Source organism: Thamnophis elegans, chromosome 4 (genome assembly GCF_009769535.1).
Source record: "Thamnophis elegans isolate rThaEle1 chromosome 4, rThaEle1.pri, whole genome shotgun sequence".
Lineage (NCBI taxonomy): Eukaryota > Metazoa > Chordata > Lepidosauria > Squamata > Colubridae > Thamnophis > Thamnophis elegans.
This window is the reverse complement of record NC_045544.1, coordinates 5999089-6017247: the sequence shown is the minus strand read 5'-3', so window position 1 is coordinate 6017247 and position 18159 is coordinate 5999089. Positions and strand designations below refer to the sequence as shown.

The following is an 18159-nucleotide window of genomic DNA, read 5'->3' as shown; positions in this document are numbered from 1 at the left end:
CACTCCCACATCAAGGTGCAGCTCCCGGGCAAGGCCAGGCGGTCCCTGCATTGGTGGATGTCGTCCAGGCTCCTCCGGGGATGTCCATTCAAGGAGCCGGACCGCGTTCAAGTTACAACGGACGCCAGCTTATTCGGATGGGGGGCCCATGCCCTGGACAAGGTGGCCCAAGGTCGATGGTCGGATCAGGAGCTGGCGAACAGCATAAACTGGCTGGAGTTGCGGGCCATCCGTCTGGCTCTCCTGGAGTTTCGGGACATTGTATCTCATCACCATGTGCTAATCTTGACCGACAATGTGGCCTCCAAGGCTCACATCAACCGCCAAGGGGGAACGCAGTCCAGAGCTCTGATGCTGGAGGCAGAAAGGTTGTTCCATTGGGCGGAGCCCAGACTCTCATCGATTCGGGCGGAGCACATCTCGGGCGAAGCCAACACTCAGGCGGACTGGCTGAGCAGAGCGACTGTGGATCAGGGGGAGTGGCAGCTCCACCCCATTCTCTTCCAGGAACTCTCTCGCCGCTTCGGCCTGCCCGAGGTGGATCTGTTCGCTCACCCGCACAACGCACAACTTCCCCGGTTTTACTCCCGATACCAGACTCCGGGGGCGGAGGGAGTAGACGCTCTACGCAGCCGTTGGCCGGCCGGCCTTCTTTATGCCTTTCCTCCTCTCCCGATCCTTCCGTCGGTCATTCAGAAGATCTTGACAGAACAGGCGGAAGTGCTGCTGGTCGCTCCAATGTGGCCCAGACGTCCCTGGTACGCAGACCTCGTCCATCTGTCCGTTTCGCGTCCTTGGAGGATTCCGGACGACAAGATTCAGCTCCACCAAGGGGCTCTCCGGCACCCGGGCCCTCAGCTGTTGCAGTTAGCCGTGTGGCACGTGAGCGGGAGATGCTAGCGGCCCTCCACTATTCGGACGAAGTCATTTCTACAATTCAAGCGGCCCGTCGCCCGTCGACTACCCGTATTTACGAGGCTACCTGGCAGGCCTTCTGCCGCTGGTGCCGGCGCACCGGGGTCGATCCCATCAAGGCCTCGGTGCCCCAAGTTCTGGATTTCTTGCAGTCCGGCCTCAACAAGGGGTTGGCACCAAACACGCTTCGCCGTCAGGTCACAGCCTTGTCGACGGTGGTCGGGGGTGGCCAAGGCCGCTCCTTATCCCAGCACTCGCGAGTTCGAACCTTCCTTAAGGGTGCTTCCAACTTACGACCGCCGACGGTACATCGTTATCCCACGTGGGATTTGACCTTGGTTCTCAGGGCCCTAACAGCTGCCCCCTTTGAGCCTCTGCATTCCATCAGCCTCCGCTTGTTGACACTCAAGACGACCTTCCTGGTGGCCATAACATCGGCCAGGAGGGTGTCGGAGCTAGCAGCCCTTTCTGTTCGTGCGGATCTTTGCATCTTCCACCCGAACAAGGTAGTGCTTCGTTTGGATCCGACCTTTCTTCCAAAGATAAACTCATTGTTTCACAGAACTCAAGAACTTGTCCTGCCGGACTTTTGTCCTCACCCGTCTCATCCGCGGGAACGTCAGTGGCACCATCTGGACGTTCGCAGAGCTCTTCGCCGCTATGTGAAGCGCACGGCGTCGTTCCGAAGATCGGAGGCTCTGTTCGTCTCCTTCCAGCCATCTTCAATGGGACAGAAGGTATCCTCCCACACCATCGGCCGATGGTTGAAAGCTTGCATTGCGTTGGCGTATGACACCCACTCCAGACCGGTTCCAAGGCGAATCACTCCTCACTCCACCAGGAGTGCGGCCACCACAGCGGCCTGGGCGACGCAAGCATCTGTGGAAGAGATTTGCAGGGCGGCCACTTGGGCATCCCCTTCGCCTTTTATTCGCCACTACAAGATTGATGTCTTCGCCTCGGCTGAGGTGTCCTTTGGGCGGAGAGTGTTGCAAAGGGTCCTTCCGCCTGCGGAGGAGCCTGACCAGCCTAGCTCCCGCCCTGGGAGTTCATTGCTTTGATATATCCCATGATTGGATTCCCGGAGCAGCACACAGGAGAATGACCGTTGTCTTACCTGAACGGTCCTTCTATGGGTGCTGCGAAGGGAATCCAAACCCGCCCGCAGCTTCAGCTGGTCAGGGCTCCGTTTCGATATTGACTCTCTGACTTGTTACTGACTGGACTTGACTCTGTAGTGCCGGATGACTTGCGGCTTGTTTGAGGATTGACATAATGCTCCTTCGGTGGACTTCGTAAAGAACTGAAAAGGAAACGGAAGTCCAGTCAGAGGAGGCGTAACTTTGATATTTGCATACTCAGTCTCAAGGCTAGAAGGCTAAGTTAACCCATGATTGGATTCCCTTCGCAGCACCCATAGAAGGACCGTTCAGGTAAGACAACGGTCAGTTCTGTGGCCGTGGCATGAATTGGTGGGCATGGCAGGGGAAAGGATACTGTGAAATCTCCATTCCATCCACACTCCAGGGGAAGGTTACTGCAAAATCCCCATTTCTTCCCAATCAGCTGGGATTTGGGAGGCAGAGAATAGATTGGGGAGGGGGGAGAGAATCAGATGTGGTTTTACCAGTTCTACGAACTACTCAAAATTTCCGCTACTGGTTCTCCAGAACTGGTCAGAACCTGCTGAATACCACCTCTGTACCCAATCCCATCAACAAGGAGGCATATTCAATGTCCTGAAACGTATTCCGGATACAATTAATTTTCTAAACCTCGCATACGATATTATTTTCTTGCAGTAACTTTGAACAAAATCAGATATTAAAATCTTTTTGTTTGGACGCTCATGTAGTACTTTCTTAATCTTCACTTTTTTTTTAATTCATTGGAGGGGAAACATCTATTAGTGTCTCACATTAATGATCAGATTTTATAAGTTGTCTTTCGAATGAAGTCTTTTAAATATGGTGACATTTGCTCTTGAACTCAAATGTTTAAGAGCTTCAAACTAGTTTTGGCTTTTTGTTTCAGTTCGTAATGACGCAAAGTTCAAATCCACACTGGGACTTTTATTGCTGATATATATTATGTCATTTCTGCAGAATGCTGTTGGCATTCCAGTTTAGCGCTGAGGCCGTGATGTTTGCTTAAGAGGATTGGTGGCCAGAAATAAGCCTTGGTGTCTAATCAGACACAGGCCCGGCCTGGGAACAGAGCCACAACATTTATTGCGTATGCATTTCTCATAAGCAAGATGGCTACATCCTGAGGACCGGGTTGCAGGCTAAAAGTTAATCAGGCTATTAGCAGAAAGTCCGTATCTCTCTCTCTGGAAACATTTATATTCATGTCAGCCTAATGGGAAGGCAACATCTGTGTGCCGCTGTGAGACGTTCTGAACCAAATGGGGAATCTCTGTGGATGTGTCAGGACTGACAAAGAAGAAAAGAGTTTGGATCCTGCGAGAGCTCCTCTACGTCGTCCAAAACGGTCTCCTGGAAGGAAGTTCTCAGCGACAAGTTCTCGGAGGAAATGGGAAGAACCCCCCCCTGAAAACAGTAAGGAAAAAAGCGGAAAAGAAGAAAGCAGAAGAAATAATTCTGCAGAGGGAGATAAATCTGTTGCACAGAAGTTTCTGACGGAAAGAACGGACCGGTTCGTGAGTAGCAAAGTTGCAGTTGATCTTCTTAAAGCAGAGATCACCAGTGATCCATCTACCCGAGATGATGCTTATCAAAGGACTGTTGGTGAGGCCGAAGTGAAAGGGAAAACGCTGCTGAAAGAAATAGGGATAAACCCAGAAAAAAAGGAGGGGGAATATTTCTGTGATGGGATCCCACGACAGTTAAACAGAGAACCGCTTCATTTGAAAGAAAATCCCAAGTCAAGCAGACACCCTGGAGATGATGCATTCAACAAAGATGATTTTAGAACTGCGGGGGACGCCTCCGAAAGGAAAAATAAATACAATTTGCAGCTCTTGGAATGTCATGCTCAGAAATGCTCACAGCAAGTATATCCTCATTCTGAAGCTTTGCCCTTTTCAGTGGAAAATGCAACTTCCACCACTTTACACAACAGGAGCAAGGTAAATATGCTACAGAATTAAACCAGTATAAAACGATAGGCAAAAATAGAAAAGTAACAAAAGGACTTGATTGTTTAATTTGGGTTAGCAAAACCTTTGTCAGCTCTTGCGTGCTGAAAATTCCATCGAATTAAAAATCCGAATTGTGGTGTTTTGCTGAGATTTGGAATAATGGTTCCAATGGATTTAAAAAAAAAATATTTTGAAAAATAACAACATAAATAATTTCCAGCAGGCCCCTCTTAAAAACAGTGATGCCTTGAATATATTTCAACCAAATTGCGTGCACTGAGCTTATTGGACGTATTGTTTGACTTGAGGGAGTACAGTGCAAAAGCTGTGCATCTCAAATGTGTGTAAGCTCCGAGGCGATTTTGGGTATGTAGTTGCTTATGGAACCACCCATCTCCCTCAGAGAGAATGAGAGTGGAGTAGCCGGCAGAGCTTTGCTCTCATAAGTAACCTATATGTGAAAGGAAGAGGAGGGTTTTGGTTCCCCAATATGCATTTTTAAATGGGATAATTTCCCCCCAACATGCTAATGGCTAAGTTTTTTTCCTCCCAGTGGAAATTCCATTGATTAGATAATATAAAATGAAAGGTTTTCTTCCTTTGAGGTAAACATAATAGCATCAGCATTTTTTCTTCATATGTGTCGATACAATTATTCTTGTATTGTTAGCTTTTATGCACAATACACCGAAGTGAATGTCCTCCATGCAATAGTTACACATATCTAATTCCAAAGTGAGAAACATCCTATTCTTGTATGGACACAACAACAGCAGCAACACAAAAACCCCTCGCTTCTTCAGTCATACACATTTTTTCTTTCAAGCTCTCTCTCTCTCTCTCTCTCTCTCTCTCTTCCTCTCCCTCCTTCCCTCCCTCTCTCTCTCCCTCTCCCTCTCTCCCTCCCTCTCTCCCTACCTCCTTCCCTCCCTCTCTCTCTCCCTCCTTCCCTCCCCCTCTCTCTCCCTCTCCCTCCCTCCCTCTCTCTCTCCCTCTCCCCCTCCCTCCCTCTCTCCCTCCCTCTCCCTCCCTCCTTCCCTCCCTCCCCCTCTCTCTCCCTCCCTCCTTCCCTCCCTCTCTCTCTCCCTCTCCCTCCCTCCCTCTCTCTCCCACCCCCTCCCTCTCTCTCCCTCTCTCTCCCTTCTCTCCCCCTCGCTCTGTCCTCCTACCTCTCTCTTCCTCTCCCTCCCTCTCTCTCTTTCCCACTCCCTCCCTCTCTCTCCCCCCTCCCTCTCTCTCCCCTCTCTCTCCTCCCTCTGTCTCTCCTCTCTCTCTCTCTCTCTCTCTCTCTCTCTCTCTCAACATGATCCTTTCCTACAAGGTAAATTCTTTGGGCCTTGGCCTTTGTAAATGGCCTCTCCTTCTGTACTTTGCTCCAAAGATTTGAGCTGAATCATTTCCATGTGATTTAACCCTTGCCCGAGTGATACCTGAAACGGAATCCTATCTTGGGCTCAAGGTTAGCAGTGAATTAGTTCATTGTTTTATGATGGAGTGATCAAGGGGCAAAGGTTTATGAACTTGTTTAAATTACCCTTCAGATGCCTTTGAGTTGCTGAATGCTTGTCCCTTGTCAGCCGTGCCCATTAATAACGGCATTTTCCTGGGGCAAGAGAAACTTTCTTTTCTTTTTTTTAAAATCCTTTTCCTTCGGGATAAATCAGAGGCGATTAGAGAATTAGAATCGTGGAATGTAAAAATTGGAAGGAATCTTGGGGACACAAAACCCAACCCCCTGCCAAGTACACACTTAACACTTCACACACAGCATATCCCCAAGGGTGGCTTACCACTTTCTGCTGAAAATGAGAATCCATCATCTCCCATTGTAATCTGCCGCATTGTTGAATAGCTGTTGCCACTAGGAAGTGCTTCTCTGTGTTGCAAAGGTTTCTGTTTGACACTGCTATTCAACATATGAACTATTATTGCTGTCCTCAAGGTTATAATTCAATCACCTGCCTCCCAGATTTCCATTGGGGGGGGGGGTAAACCTCCCAAACCCAACATTTCAAGTAGCTTAGCAATAGCAATAGCAGTTAGACTTATATACCGCTTCATAGGGCTTTCAGCCCTCTCTAAGCAGTTTACAGAGTCAGCATATCGCCCCCACAGTCTGGATCCTCATTTCACCCACCTCGGAAGGATGGAAGGCTGAGTTAACCTTGAGCCGGTGAGATTTGAACCGCCGAACTACAGATAGCAGTCAGCTGAAGTGGCCTGCAGTACTGCACCCTAACCACTGCGCCACCTTGCTTATCTGAATCATGCTTGTTTAAAGAAAACAATATCCCTCTCACAGGCCTAGCTGCCAATAAGTAAGCCAGGAGAAAGATTATGTTAAAGAACCAGAAATAATGATACAAACTAGGATTGCTTAGGCAAAAGAATTAATTTTTAGTTTCGTTTCTTGTGACTTTTGTTGAGTTGAAAGAGGGAGGAGAATTCAAGCAGTCAAGTATATCAGCAGAAAGCAAGGCTTTATTTTAATTTTATATCTAATCCAACCAATTGTTCGCAGACTTATTTCCTACTCTACCATAGGTCTGTGGGACTAAAAAGAGTGGGAAAAGAAAAGCTAGAGTTTTAATTCCTCCCCCAGCTTCCCCTACCCCATCCCTAACTTGGAGCATCGTTTTGGATAGAGTGCAAAGACGTAAGAATTCTAGAAGAAGAGAGTGATTGCTTTACCCCCCTGTGAAGCAAAATGATCTCATGGGGTCCTGCCACATTTTCCATTTGCTGTTTGTCCTCAGTGGCAGAAGACCTGGTTTTAATTGCACGACCTTCTGATGAACATCCTCCATTGTACGAAAGGAGATGAAAGATGACCTCTGTGCATTGAAGACTGTCGCAGGGGGTGCGGGGAAAAGAGTAGTTTAAAGACATTTGGAAGTGCAATCCACTTCCAGGAGCCTGGGCTTGGAACCTTAGCAAATCTTTAGCAATTGCAATTTAAATTCAAATTCTGTCCTTTTTTAAAAAGTTGCTGCTGTGCATGCCATTTGCATGAGTCAGGGCAGATGTAACTGACAGTCTTGAGAATTCTGCGGCTTCCGAAAGTCACTTTTGGAGAGGAAGCAATTGTGCACTGGTTCTGTTGTGTTGTTTCCAATGTACACAGTTGTTGAAAGTCATTCAACTGTAAAGTAGGCCAAAGGTTTAGTCTATTTCTTATTGCACTGGGCAGTAACGAAGATACTTCCTTCAGTTCAGTTTTTGTCAGAATATAGGTTCCACCACAAAACCGCGTTCGACTAAAGGGCGCTCGAGGAAACCGCGTAGCTGACGTCATCACAGCGCGACAACAGCGCAGAGAAAAAAGCACTCTGTAAACGCTAAACCTAAAATTAACCCCTAAACCTAACCCCCCCTAAACCTAATCCTAAACCTAACCCTAAACCTAACCCTTAACCTAACCCTAAACCTAATCCTAACCCTTAACCTAACCCTAACCCTTAACCTAACCCTAAACCTAACCCTAAACCTAACCCTTACCTTAACTTGAATCGGCTTGCTTTCAAAGCGCTATTTAAAGCGCCCTTCTTTCTCCACGCTCGCTGTTGTCGCCCTGTTGATGACGTCAGCGACGCAATTTAATCGGGCGCGCTTTAGTCGAGCGCGGTTTTGTCGTGCCACGTATAGGGGAATGGTTTTGATGTTAACTATATTAAAAAGGCATAAGGGAAAGGAAAATGTGATACATATTTGTAGCATACACTGTGTTCTCGAGCACAGGTAGTCCTCGACTTATGACCACAATTGAGCCCAAAATTCTTATGGCTAAGTGAGACATTTGTTAAGTGAGTTTTGCCCCCTTTTTACGTCCTTTTGGGCACAGTTGTTAAGTGAATCACTGCAGTTGTTAACTTAGTAATACGGTTGTTATGTGAATCTGGCTTCCCCATTGACCTCTCTTGTCAGAAGGTGGCAAAAGTGATCACGTGATTCCAGGACACTGCAGTTGTCATAAATAGGATTCAGTTGCCAAGTGTCTGGATGTTGGTCATGTGAACATGGGGATTGTACAACAGTCATAAGTGTGAAAAACTTACTAGTTGCTTTTTTTATGTGCTGTTGTAACTTTGAACCAGTGGTCGGTTCCGGATCCCGGCGTCCACCACATGAACACATGCAGTACGCGCGCAGCACGCGCTCATGCGTACTTACCGTCTGCGACACTCCACGACCCCTCCACGATGCTCCAGCTGCTCGATGGAGCATAGCGCAGGCGCCGCACGCTCCCTGCGCTTGTGCGGAAGCCCCAAAGAGCTCAAATACCACAAATGGCAGAAGATATAAGATTGTTCTGTTATTGGAGAGATACAGGTTGATAGATGGAAGAGTATAATTCAAAATTAGCTAAACTTAGTTAAATCCATTGGTAATAGGTATAATTAAATAAAAATTGATAATGATAGTAATGTATACAATGTTGAGTTGTTATGATAAGTAATAATTGGATATGAGAAAGGAAGGTTAGAAATATTTTTGGACTATATATAAAGATTATTAATAACAATAATAATTATCATAAAAAAACCAAACTATATACAGTTAAATTTTAACTAATAGAGGGAAAATGTTATGATATAGGATATAGTTATGATATAGGATATAGAGCCAAGGTGGCGCAGTGGTTAAATGCAGCACTGCAGGCTACTTCAGCTGACTGCAGTTCAGCAGTTCGGCTGTTCAAATCCCACCAGGCTCAGGGTTGACTCAGCCTTCCATCCTTCCGAGGTGGGTAAAATGAGGACCCGGATTGTTGTTGGGGGCAATATGCTGACTCTGTAAACCGCTTAGAGAGGGCTGAAAGCCCTATGAAGCGGTATATAAGTCTAACTATTGCTATAGTTAAATAAAGAAAGGATAATGATAATAAATTATATACATGGAGGATTAGAAAACTTTGGTATTAAATATTATGGGTGTTTAGCTAAAACAGGATATGAGGACTTAATGTTAATGGAGGATTTTATAAATAAGTAAATGAAATGCCAGCATGTGGTGATGGATTGAATCTCGGTATATTTAAGGATGAAGGATGTTTAAATAACTGTAGTCAAATAAAAGTGGAGGTATGATGATGTTAATATAGTAAATATTTGAGGTAAGATATTTGAATTAATATGAATTATATTTGATGACGGTGGAAGAGATGCACAAAAGCTTTCTGTAACCAGCTGATATACTTTTTACAATATATGTTTGTTTTGGAAATAAATAAATGAAATATTTTTTTTAAAAAAGAGCTCAAATACCGGTAAGGTGGGCAGGTGGGTGTTCTGGAGTACCGGATCGGTACCTGGTGCTCCCGGCAGGCACCGGTACGCCCGTACTGGGGCGTACCGGTCGTAACCCACCACTGCTTTGAACGGTCACTAAATGAATTGTTGTAAATTGGGGACTACCTGAGTACCGTTTTAATAAGCTCTCCTAAAGGATAACTTTATGTATCTCTTTAACCTTGGCGTTTCAGTGCTTTTGTTTTTAACAATGTTGATGTTCAAGGTTTTTTAAATTCCCCTTGATTCATAGAACTGATTGGAGATAAGGATCAACCCTATCATATGCATTGCTGGCTTTCTTGAGAGACCGCCTGCTGCCAATTACCTCCCAAAGACCCGTCAGATCTCACAGGGTCGGCCTCCTCCGGGTTCCGTCCACCAGCCAATGCCACCTGGCTACTACCCGGGGGAAGGCCTTCTCTGTGGCAGCTCCGGCCCTTTGGAATGAACTCCCCGCGGAGATCTGGACCCTCAACTCTCTCCAGGCCTTCCGGAAAGCCGTCAAAACCTGGCTGTGCCGTCAGGCCTGGGGTTGATGAGTTCCCCTCCCCTCTCGACTTATATGGCTGTGTGATTTTCGTGTATTTTAACTATGTGTACTGTGTTTATGTCCCCTTTCCCCCCCTGAGTTGTTCGCCGCCCTGAGTCCCTCCTGGAGAAGGGCGGCATACAAATAAACTAAATACAAATAGAAATACAATTTCTTTTCTGAATGTATACAGATAGTCCTTGACTTACAACAATGACTGTTCAAAGTTACAAAGGCACTGAAGTCATTTATGATCAGTTTTCACACTTACAACTGTTGTAGCATTTCCATAGTCATGTGATAAAAATTCAGATGCTTGGGAACTGACTCAGGATGGTTGCAGTGTCCTGGGGGGGTCATGTAATCTCTTTGTGACCTTCTGACAAGCAAAGTCAATGGGGAAGCCAGATAATTTAACAGCTACAGTGATTCACTTAGCAACTGTGGCAAGAAAGGCCGTAAAATGGGGCAAGCTCATGTGAAACAGATGTTTCACTTAGCCAGAGACATTTTGGGCTCAATTATGGTTGCAAATCAAGGACTAACTGTAGTTAGGAGTGTAACAAGCTCGATATTCAGATGAAAGCTGACTTTTTTTTGCTTTGATATCTTTTAAGTCCTTTTTCATTTCTGGCAAATTGAAGGGACAAACCCCTGCAGTTTTCTTTTTAACGTTTCTGCAAAGTGTTTTCATTACCTGTTGTCTGGTGCAGAGAGTGAGAGAGTGAGTGAGTGAGTGAGTGAGTGAGTGAGAGAGAGAGAGAGAGAGAGAGAGAGAGAGAGAGAGAAAGGGAGGGACTGTGCTTTCTGCCTAAGGCAGGACTAGAACTCAGAGGGTTCCAGTTTCCAATCCAGCACCCGTAACCATTACACCAAACTAGCTTCCTAATTCTTATTTAGACATCCGGTATTTGGTCGTTCTTCCTATGGCAAAGATTATGCATTTCCAAATACATGCTAGGGACTGAGCAAGAGGAAATATTTTTTGTTGTTATTATTTTGATGTCTGTCAGAGGTTAAATCTCCCCGTGCATATAAAGGTAAAAACTAAACTATCTTTAAGGGAAGTTTGATTTCTAATGACTTATTCATACAGCTTTCTTGGCACCAGAACAGAAATGATTTGTCCTTGTCTTTTTGGGGGTTGCTTTTGCAATTTGTCAATCTAGCCTTTAACCCTAACCTTCCTGGTAATCTCCCACTTAAATACTAACTTAATTTATTGGAGATCAACTGTAGTCCTTCTAAGTTCTGTCACTTAGCAGATAAAAAGGTAAACCTTGGGGGAAAAAAATTCTACTGTAAATTTTCTCCTATTCTGTGAGCTGCTGCAGGCTGAAAGGCTTTGCAGGGATCTGGTTTTCCAAGGAGAAATCCTCCTGCATATTTTAAAGCAGCGAAATCTCTACAGACAAATGAACTTATTGCTTAGCTACATATTCCAGAATCTCTTTTTCTTTCATCTTCAAAGAACTTCATTTCAACCATTGAAAATAATAGGATTCTTACGCTATCATCAAAAGATGCTATAAAAACTTGAGGAGTGGGGGGGAGGAGTGGTTCACCCTGTTTTTCCCCCCTAAAAAGACAGGAAATTATTACCCCAAAATGTTTTTCTGCTTCATGTTAACATATATTGCTGGCACTGTTCCAATTGCCTTGCTCTCAACAAGGTAATGTTCCAGTCAATTTTTTTAGGCCTACTGTTCTTGTTCTTTTTTGCTTTTATACTTTAATGTATTTTATCTTAATTATGCTCTTAAATTACGTGACAAACAGTAGGAGGATTTCATTGTGCTTGCCTTCTGATGAATCATCAGATTAGGGTCCATACGTTAATAATGATAAAAATGCATATACCATCTGACACCTGGTGACTGTCCACCCAGGGATAGCGTTGGATTAGTACATTCCCCTAGTACACTGTTACTTGTTTAGTGACCATCTCAGTTAGTGAAAGAGCCGAGGTGGCGCAGTGGTTAGGGTGCAGTACAGGGGTGGGTTTCTCGCCCCGTTCCAACTGGTTCGGTTGGAACGGGTCCGGCAGCGTCCTCGTGCACGCGCGCAGTGCACGCATGCGTACTAGCGCCTGTGCGATGCTCCAGCTGCTCCTGGAGGATCGCGCAGGCGTTGTATGCGTTCTGCGCATGCGTGGAAGCGCAGAACTCGTCAAAACCGGGTGAGAAACGCGGGCGGGTGGGTGGATCCTTCGGCGTTCCCGGAAGTTACTTACTTCCGGGTTCGCCGACCAACCAGTTCGCGGGGACTGCCGCGAACCGCCTGAAACCCACCCCTGGTGCAGTACTGCAGGCCACTTCAGCTGACTGTTATCTGCAGTTCAGCGGTTCTAATCTCACCGGCTCAAGCTTGACTCAGCCTTCCATCCTTCCGAGGTGGGTGAAATGAGGACCCAGACTGCGGGGGCGATATGCTGACTCTGTAAACCACTTAGAGAGGGCTGAAAGCCCTATGAAGCGGTATATAAGTCGAACTGCTATTGCTATTGCTATAGTGACCGTTTGCAAATACAGCACTAATAAAAAGTGACTAAAGAATTAATCTTCTGACTCCTGTACGAATTTCCAACCAAATTTGGTGCACCTGACAACAACAACATGCCAGAGTGGGAATAACAACAGAGAGTAACAATTTTATCTGAATGAGGCAGACACAACCGGTGACCTTCCCAGCATCTTTATCTTGATCTCTGCTGTGTTTTCTTAATAACAATTTCCCTAATGACCTGGTTGCTGGAATTTGGTCACAAAATGAGGTGTATGTGCATACTGCAGAGCGGAGGCTCTTGAATCAATTCAGTTGTATTACAAGGCTCCTTTCTAATGTGAAGATGATGATGTTATCCATTCAATTGTGTTGGACTATTGGTAGGTTCACCGACAAAAGGGCGAATGACAGAACCGCGCCTGAGTAAACCGCGGTGACAAAACTGTGTGTTCTAAAGCGCTCCAACGAATGAGCGCTGAATCGCGGCGACAACAGCACGGCGACAGAAGCGCGCTGTAAAACTAAACCTAACCCTAAACCTAACCCTAAACCTAACCCTAAACCTAACCCTAAACCTAACCCTAAACCTAACCCTAAACCTAACCCTAAACCTAACCCTAAACCTAAACCTAAACCTAACCCTAAACCTAACCCTAAACCTAACCCTAATCCTAACCTTAACCCTAAACCTAACCCTTAACCTAACCCTTACCTTAAGTTAAATCAGCTTTCTGTTGACGCGCTGTTGTAAAGCGTCCTTCTGTCTCCGCGCTGTTGTTGCCGCGCTGTTGTCGGCGCGTTGATGGCGTTGCGGTTTTAGCAACGCGGTTTAGTCAGGCGCAGTTTTGTCGTTCGCCCTTTTGTCGGGTCACGCTATTGGTTATTCTATGGACCAAGTGTCTCCATGCCTTCTGATTTTGCATTACTTCTTTAAGTTGTTCTGGGCTCTGGCTGGTGTCAGCTTTGATGATGTCCAGCCATCTTTGTCAGCCTGGTTTCCTTTTACCATTAATACTTCCAAGCATAATTTTTTTTCCTCCAGTGAATCTTGCTGAGGTATCCGTGCCATTTGGAGATTTTGTCCCAACACAGATCAAGATTGTACTTGGAGTTATTTCAACTCTTTCACCAGTAATGATATTTTCCCCGCTCTAATATTAGTAGAGTGGGGAGAACATGAAGTATGGCTGATTGTATTGCTGTTAGTAATTTTATTCTATATTCACTTGATTGGTTTATTCTATTTTCATACAGATTTCTGATATCCATGTTACTGGAGAGTCAGAGGACATGTCTGCTAAAGAACGATTGCTTCTTTGGACGCAACAGATAACAGAAGGTTATGCTGGAGTTCGCTGTGAAAATTTTACTACCTGTTGGCGAGACGGGAGATTATTTAATGCCCTCATTCATAAATACAGGTATTTGCACTTTTGTTAAGGTTGTATGAGGAAATAATAATTCTGAGGAGTTAGAAAGTGGTGAAGATTTATCATTACAACTTGAGGTCTGTTTGATAAAGCATACATCGTACATTATAGAAATTATTTTGAGGATCAGCGGAAGGACTCGAGCCAGGATTGACGGAACAGAAGGTTTTTATTTGTTAACTATTTACAGGCGATTCAGCACCTTCCCTGCTTGACAGCTATTTATATGGAGCTGTCAAGCAGGGAAAGCCAAGGAGCGTGCCCCTAGTGGCCCGCGCTTAGCCAAATCGCGCCTTAGCCAATCAGGGCGTGGCTTGGCTAGTTGCTAGCCGCCAGGTCGTAAGTCAAGGACTTACTGAATCCTCAACAAATTCAACAATGGACTTTTGGAATCAAAAGGTAATCTTCTTAGAAGACTGTGATGTTATAGCTCATAGGTTACATTATTTGGAATTTGCCTTACTGGGCCTTGATATTGTTGTTCAAACATGTGTCAAAGACTCAGCAAAAAGCATCTAAATCTAATAAACCCAAACCCATCTGAAAATGTATAATATCAAGGTAGTGGACACATTAGAATGAAACCTCATTTTTACAGACCATCTGGGATGGAGGAAATATGTTGAACCTAAACATCCATTAATTCTGAAAGTGTGTCATAGGTATGATTTACTATATTTTATTTGCATCATGAAGCCATAGTGCAAGGCATATATTGCGGCGAATATTGTAGAATTAAGATGAAATTTATCTACATTTAACTGGCTTGTCTGTACTACCTGAGATGCAGAGAAAATTTTTATTTTGCAGTGGTGGGGCGTTTTTATATTAGAGCTGTAGTTCTGTTGCACCCAGAATCTGCTAAACAGAGGTGAATTAAATCAAGGTTTCGTGGTAGTTTATTTAAGAAATTCAGCTTCCAATTGTATTTTTCCATGTTTAAAGCACAATTCTGTGGCCTTTGAGAATTTTTGCGCATTTTCTGATGATGGCTCAGAAGCCAGAGAGGCAGCGCATTGGGTTGTCAGGATCAAGTGACCTTAAAAATATTTTCTGTGGTTTTTAATAGGGATAAACATAGCTCTGAGTTAAAGACTGTCCTTTATGGGAACTTAAGACAGTCCGGGAGGCTGGGATCACAGTGGCTGTTTCCTTGTCATCAGATGACAGGATAACAGAGATCATGTTCCCAGATGTGAGAAACTTTTAAAATACTGGTAGCTTGTTAAGTGTCTTTATGGGGGGGGGGGGGGGGCAGCAAGCAGCCAACTATTTATGATGAGTTGAAGGAGCAGAAGAAGTGAAATAAATTAACATTTGTTGATCTCTATATGATTTTTTTTTTCCTTGTAAGGGCTACACTGCAGAAGAACTGCAAGAATTTAAATTTAAGTTTAGGCTATGAATGGATTAAATTTGGATCCTATGTGTTGGGTGTATTAGAAAGTATTCCTTGAATAAACGTGTCCTTTATTTATCCTGTCTGATAATTGATTACCACATTTCTGTGTATATTTAGATTACATATATTAAAAAGGATATATTTGCTTTCAGAAGATAGTTGGGACTATTTTTATTGCTGAAGCCAACAGGAATTCCTTTCTGAACTAGTTTGTTATTTTGTGTCCGTGGGTGTTTGTTAGTTGTTTTGTATCTCTGAAATTATAAATGTTAAATTAAATCTTACCTAGCACTTCTGACGAATTGGATTATAATAAAGTCACTGATTTGATAAAGGTAGTGATGAAAGAAATGTCCTTCTGGGTTCGGCTCCAAGTGGGGAAAAAGACACTGGAGACATGGAGGCTGCTTGGAAAGATGGTTTAATGGTGGCCAGGACCACATGGCTTGAGCCCTGAACAGAAAAGGTGATCACATGCTTCAATGTTGGTGGAGAAGAAGAGAAGGGCTGAGGGAGGGGCTTGCTAGGCTTTTTATAACCTCTTCAGTCCCACCTCTCTGTTTCCTGTTCCTGTGTAAGAAATGTATTCTGATTGGTTGTCAGACTCCTATGGGGCCATGCAGGGGCAACTCTCTAGGCTGCATTTTGAATCCAGGTTTGGTTGAGTTCTCAGATGCCATGTGGTCAGTTGAGTAAAGGGCCAATATTATTATGCTTTTACTCCCATCCCCCTGGAGCTGCAGTGGAGAAGTCTTTATTATGTAAAGGGACTAGCTTGGCCTTCTTAATGGCCCATTGACCAAAGGGAGCCGGGGGGGGGGTGGGGAGGCAGGAAGCTGTAGGAAGTTTCTCTTTAAAACATTTCTCCTTTTCACATCCAGGGAAATATTCTGCCTTTTCAATATTTCCTAGGATATTTCATTTTTTCTGGGAGAGGGCTGGGTGATAACTTCCTACAATAGAATAGAAATTTGCACGAAATGTATGGTATTTGTAATACTGTAAGTAAGTCACCGGTAGAACAGCAACCATAAAATTTCAAATTGCTATCATACACCAGGTATGTTTTTTATCGGTTAGTTTTATAATAGTACGTGAAATTTATCATCATTAAGCAAGTTTTGGTACTATATGACATGTATAACCTGTTGCCATGGGTCTTCTGTAATAGCTGCATCTGTCTTGTTGTTGAACTGGAATTGGTGATATCTAGAAGGTCAACATTTGTATATAATTTGTTGGCACAACTTGGGCTCCTCTTGGGAATCTAAAGATAATTATCCTATTTCAATGTAATATTGGTTCATATTAGCTTTCTACAACATCATAACAAGATAGAAGAAGACCACATGTATCTTCAGAAAGCATACAGTTTTAATCAAATAAAACTACATTGTACCTCTCCAGGAATTTCCTGTCTTATTGTTCAGTTGCAATGATCCTGGTATTGAAAAGCAAATAAAATGTTGGGGTTTTCTTAGAAATAAGAGAAATTACTTCTGAGTAAATGTGTGTAGAACAGTCAACATACAGAAAATGTTTTCGGATGTTTAAGGGCAATTGAGCTAAATTAGGTAAGCTGCAAAAAATGGTATGAGTCACAATATGTTGTTTGTTGAGTTTTATTGTGACCCCGGTTTTTTTTGGCAGGGAGAATATGTTCTTCCTGATCCCCTTAGAACTCATAGTGAGCCTTAATACCATCAATCATGGTAGCTTTCATAATTGCTTCGTAGGAGACAGGGACACAGTACTAACAAGGATTCTTTTCCTTCCTAAATCTGTCAGCAGGGGAAAGTGAAGAGAGTTTACATTTATGGTCTCTTCGTTTTAGGGTTGGCAGGGTTCATGTCTCTTTCCTTTGCTTTTTATCTTCTATATGAGAAAAATAATTTTATCAGTTTCAATAGCTATTGATCTCCGTGACTTTCTTAAATTGGTACAATCAAGCTCTGGTTAAAGTTAGAAGCCTGTGCAATAGTAATTTGTACCTTCGTGAATTCTAGGATAGATTAATGTTATGAACTCTACAAGGTTCTGCCTTTGGAGGCTTATTTTGAAATTACAGTTGCATTATGGGTGTGGCATGCCCGCCAGGGGTGGGTTTCAACCGGTTCACGGCGGTCCCTGCGAACCGGTTGGTCGCTGAACCCGGAAGTAAGTAACTTCCGGGAACGGCAAAGGGCGCGCCTGCCCGCCCGCGGTCCTTACCCGGTTTTGACGAGTTTGCGCTTCCACGCATGCGCAGGACGCATACAGCACCTGCGCAATTGTCCAGGAGCAGCTGGAGCGTCGCACAGATGCTAGTACGCATGCGTGCACCGCGCGCATGCACGAGGAGGCCGTCGGCCCCGTTCCAACCGAACCGGTTGGAACGGGGCGAGAAACTCACCCCTGATGCCCGCACACGACTACTCTAGATCTTCTAGGTAGTACTAACACTTCATGTGATCTTTATTGTGACTGCTTCTCAATGCTGTCAATCATCTCTCTGTCTCTCTCTGTCTCTTCCTCCCTCCCTCCCCCCCTCTTTTCACATTTCATATAGCTTCCTTTAGTTATTGTATCCTCTGGCTGGTATTGGCTTTGATGGTGTCTAGCTGCCATGATTTTTGGCCCCTTTGATTCCTTTCTACCATTGCCTTTTCCAGTATGGTCCAGTGCTTTGCTTGAGGTCCCAATCCAGAAAATCGGGGAGAGTTGAATCAAGACCTACCTTGTAAAAGCCTTACCAGGCAAATATTATGGAAAGGCTTTCAAATGAACCAGGTTGGATTTCCTTCCACCTCCAAAAGTATAAATGTGTAAAGGAATAGCGGAGAAAACTGAGCTTGGGAGGATTGAATGCAGAGAAATACTATTACTCATTGTTCCTTTCACTTGAGGATGAAATCTGAATGCGGCAAGTTTGAATAGGTTTTATGCACATGGTATAAAAATGCGCATAGCCTCATGAATATGGAATGGAATGTGTCTTGTTTTTC

At 44.3% G+C, this 18159-nt stretch overlaps 1 protein-coding gene across 1 annotated transcript in view; it reads left to right on the top strand.

The window, feature by feature from the left end:
• LOC116507906 (dystonin-like) overlaps window positions 1–18159 on the top strand; it is a 183460-nt gene that overhangs the window by 116051 nt on the left and 49250 nt on the right. Inside the window, 1 exon segment of the mRNA XM_032216303.1 lies at window positions 13598–13764. Coding sequence (XP_032072194.1) covers window positions 13598–13764 — 167 coding nt within the window.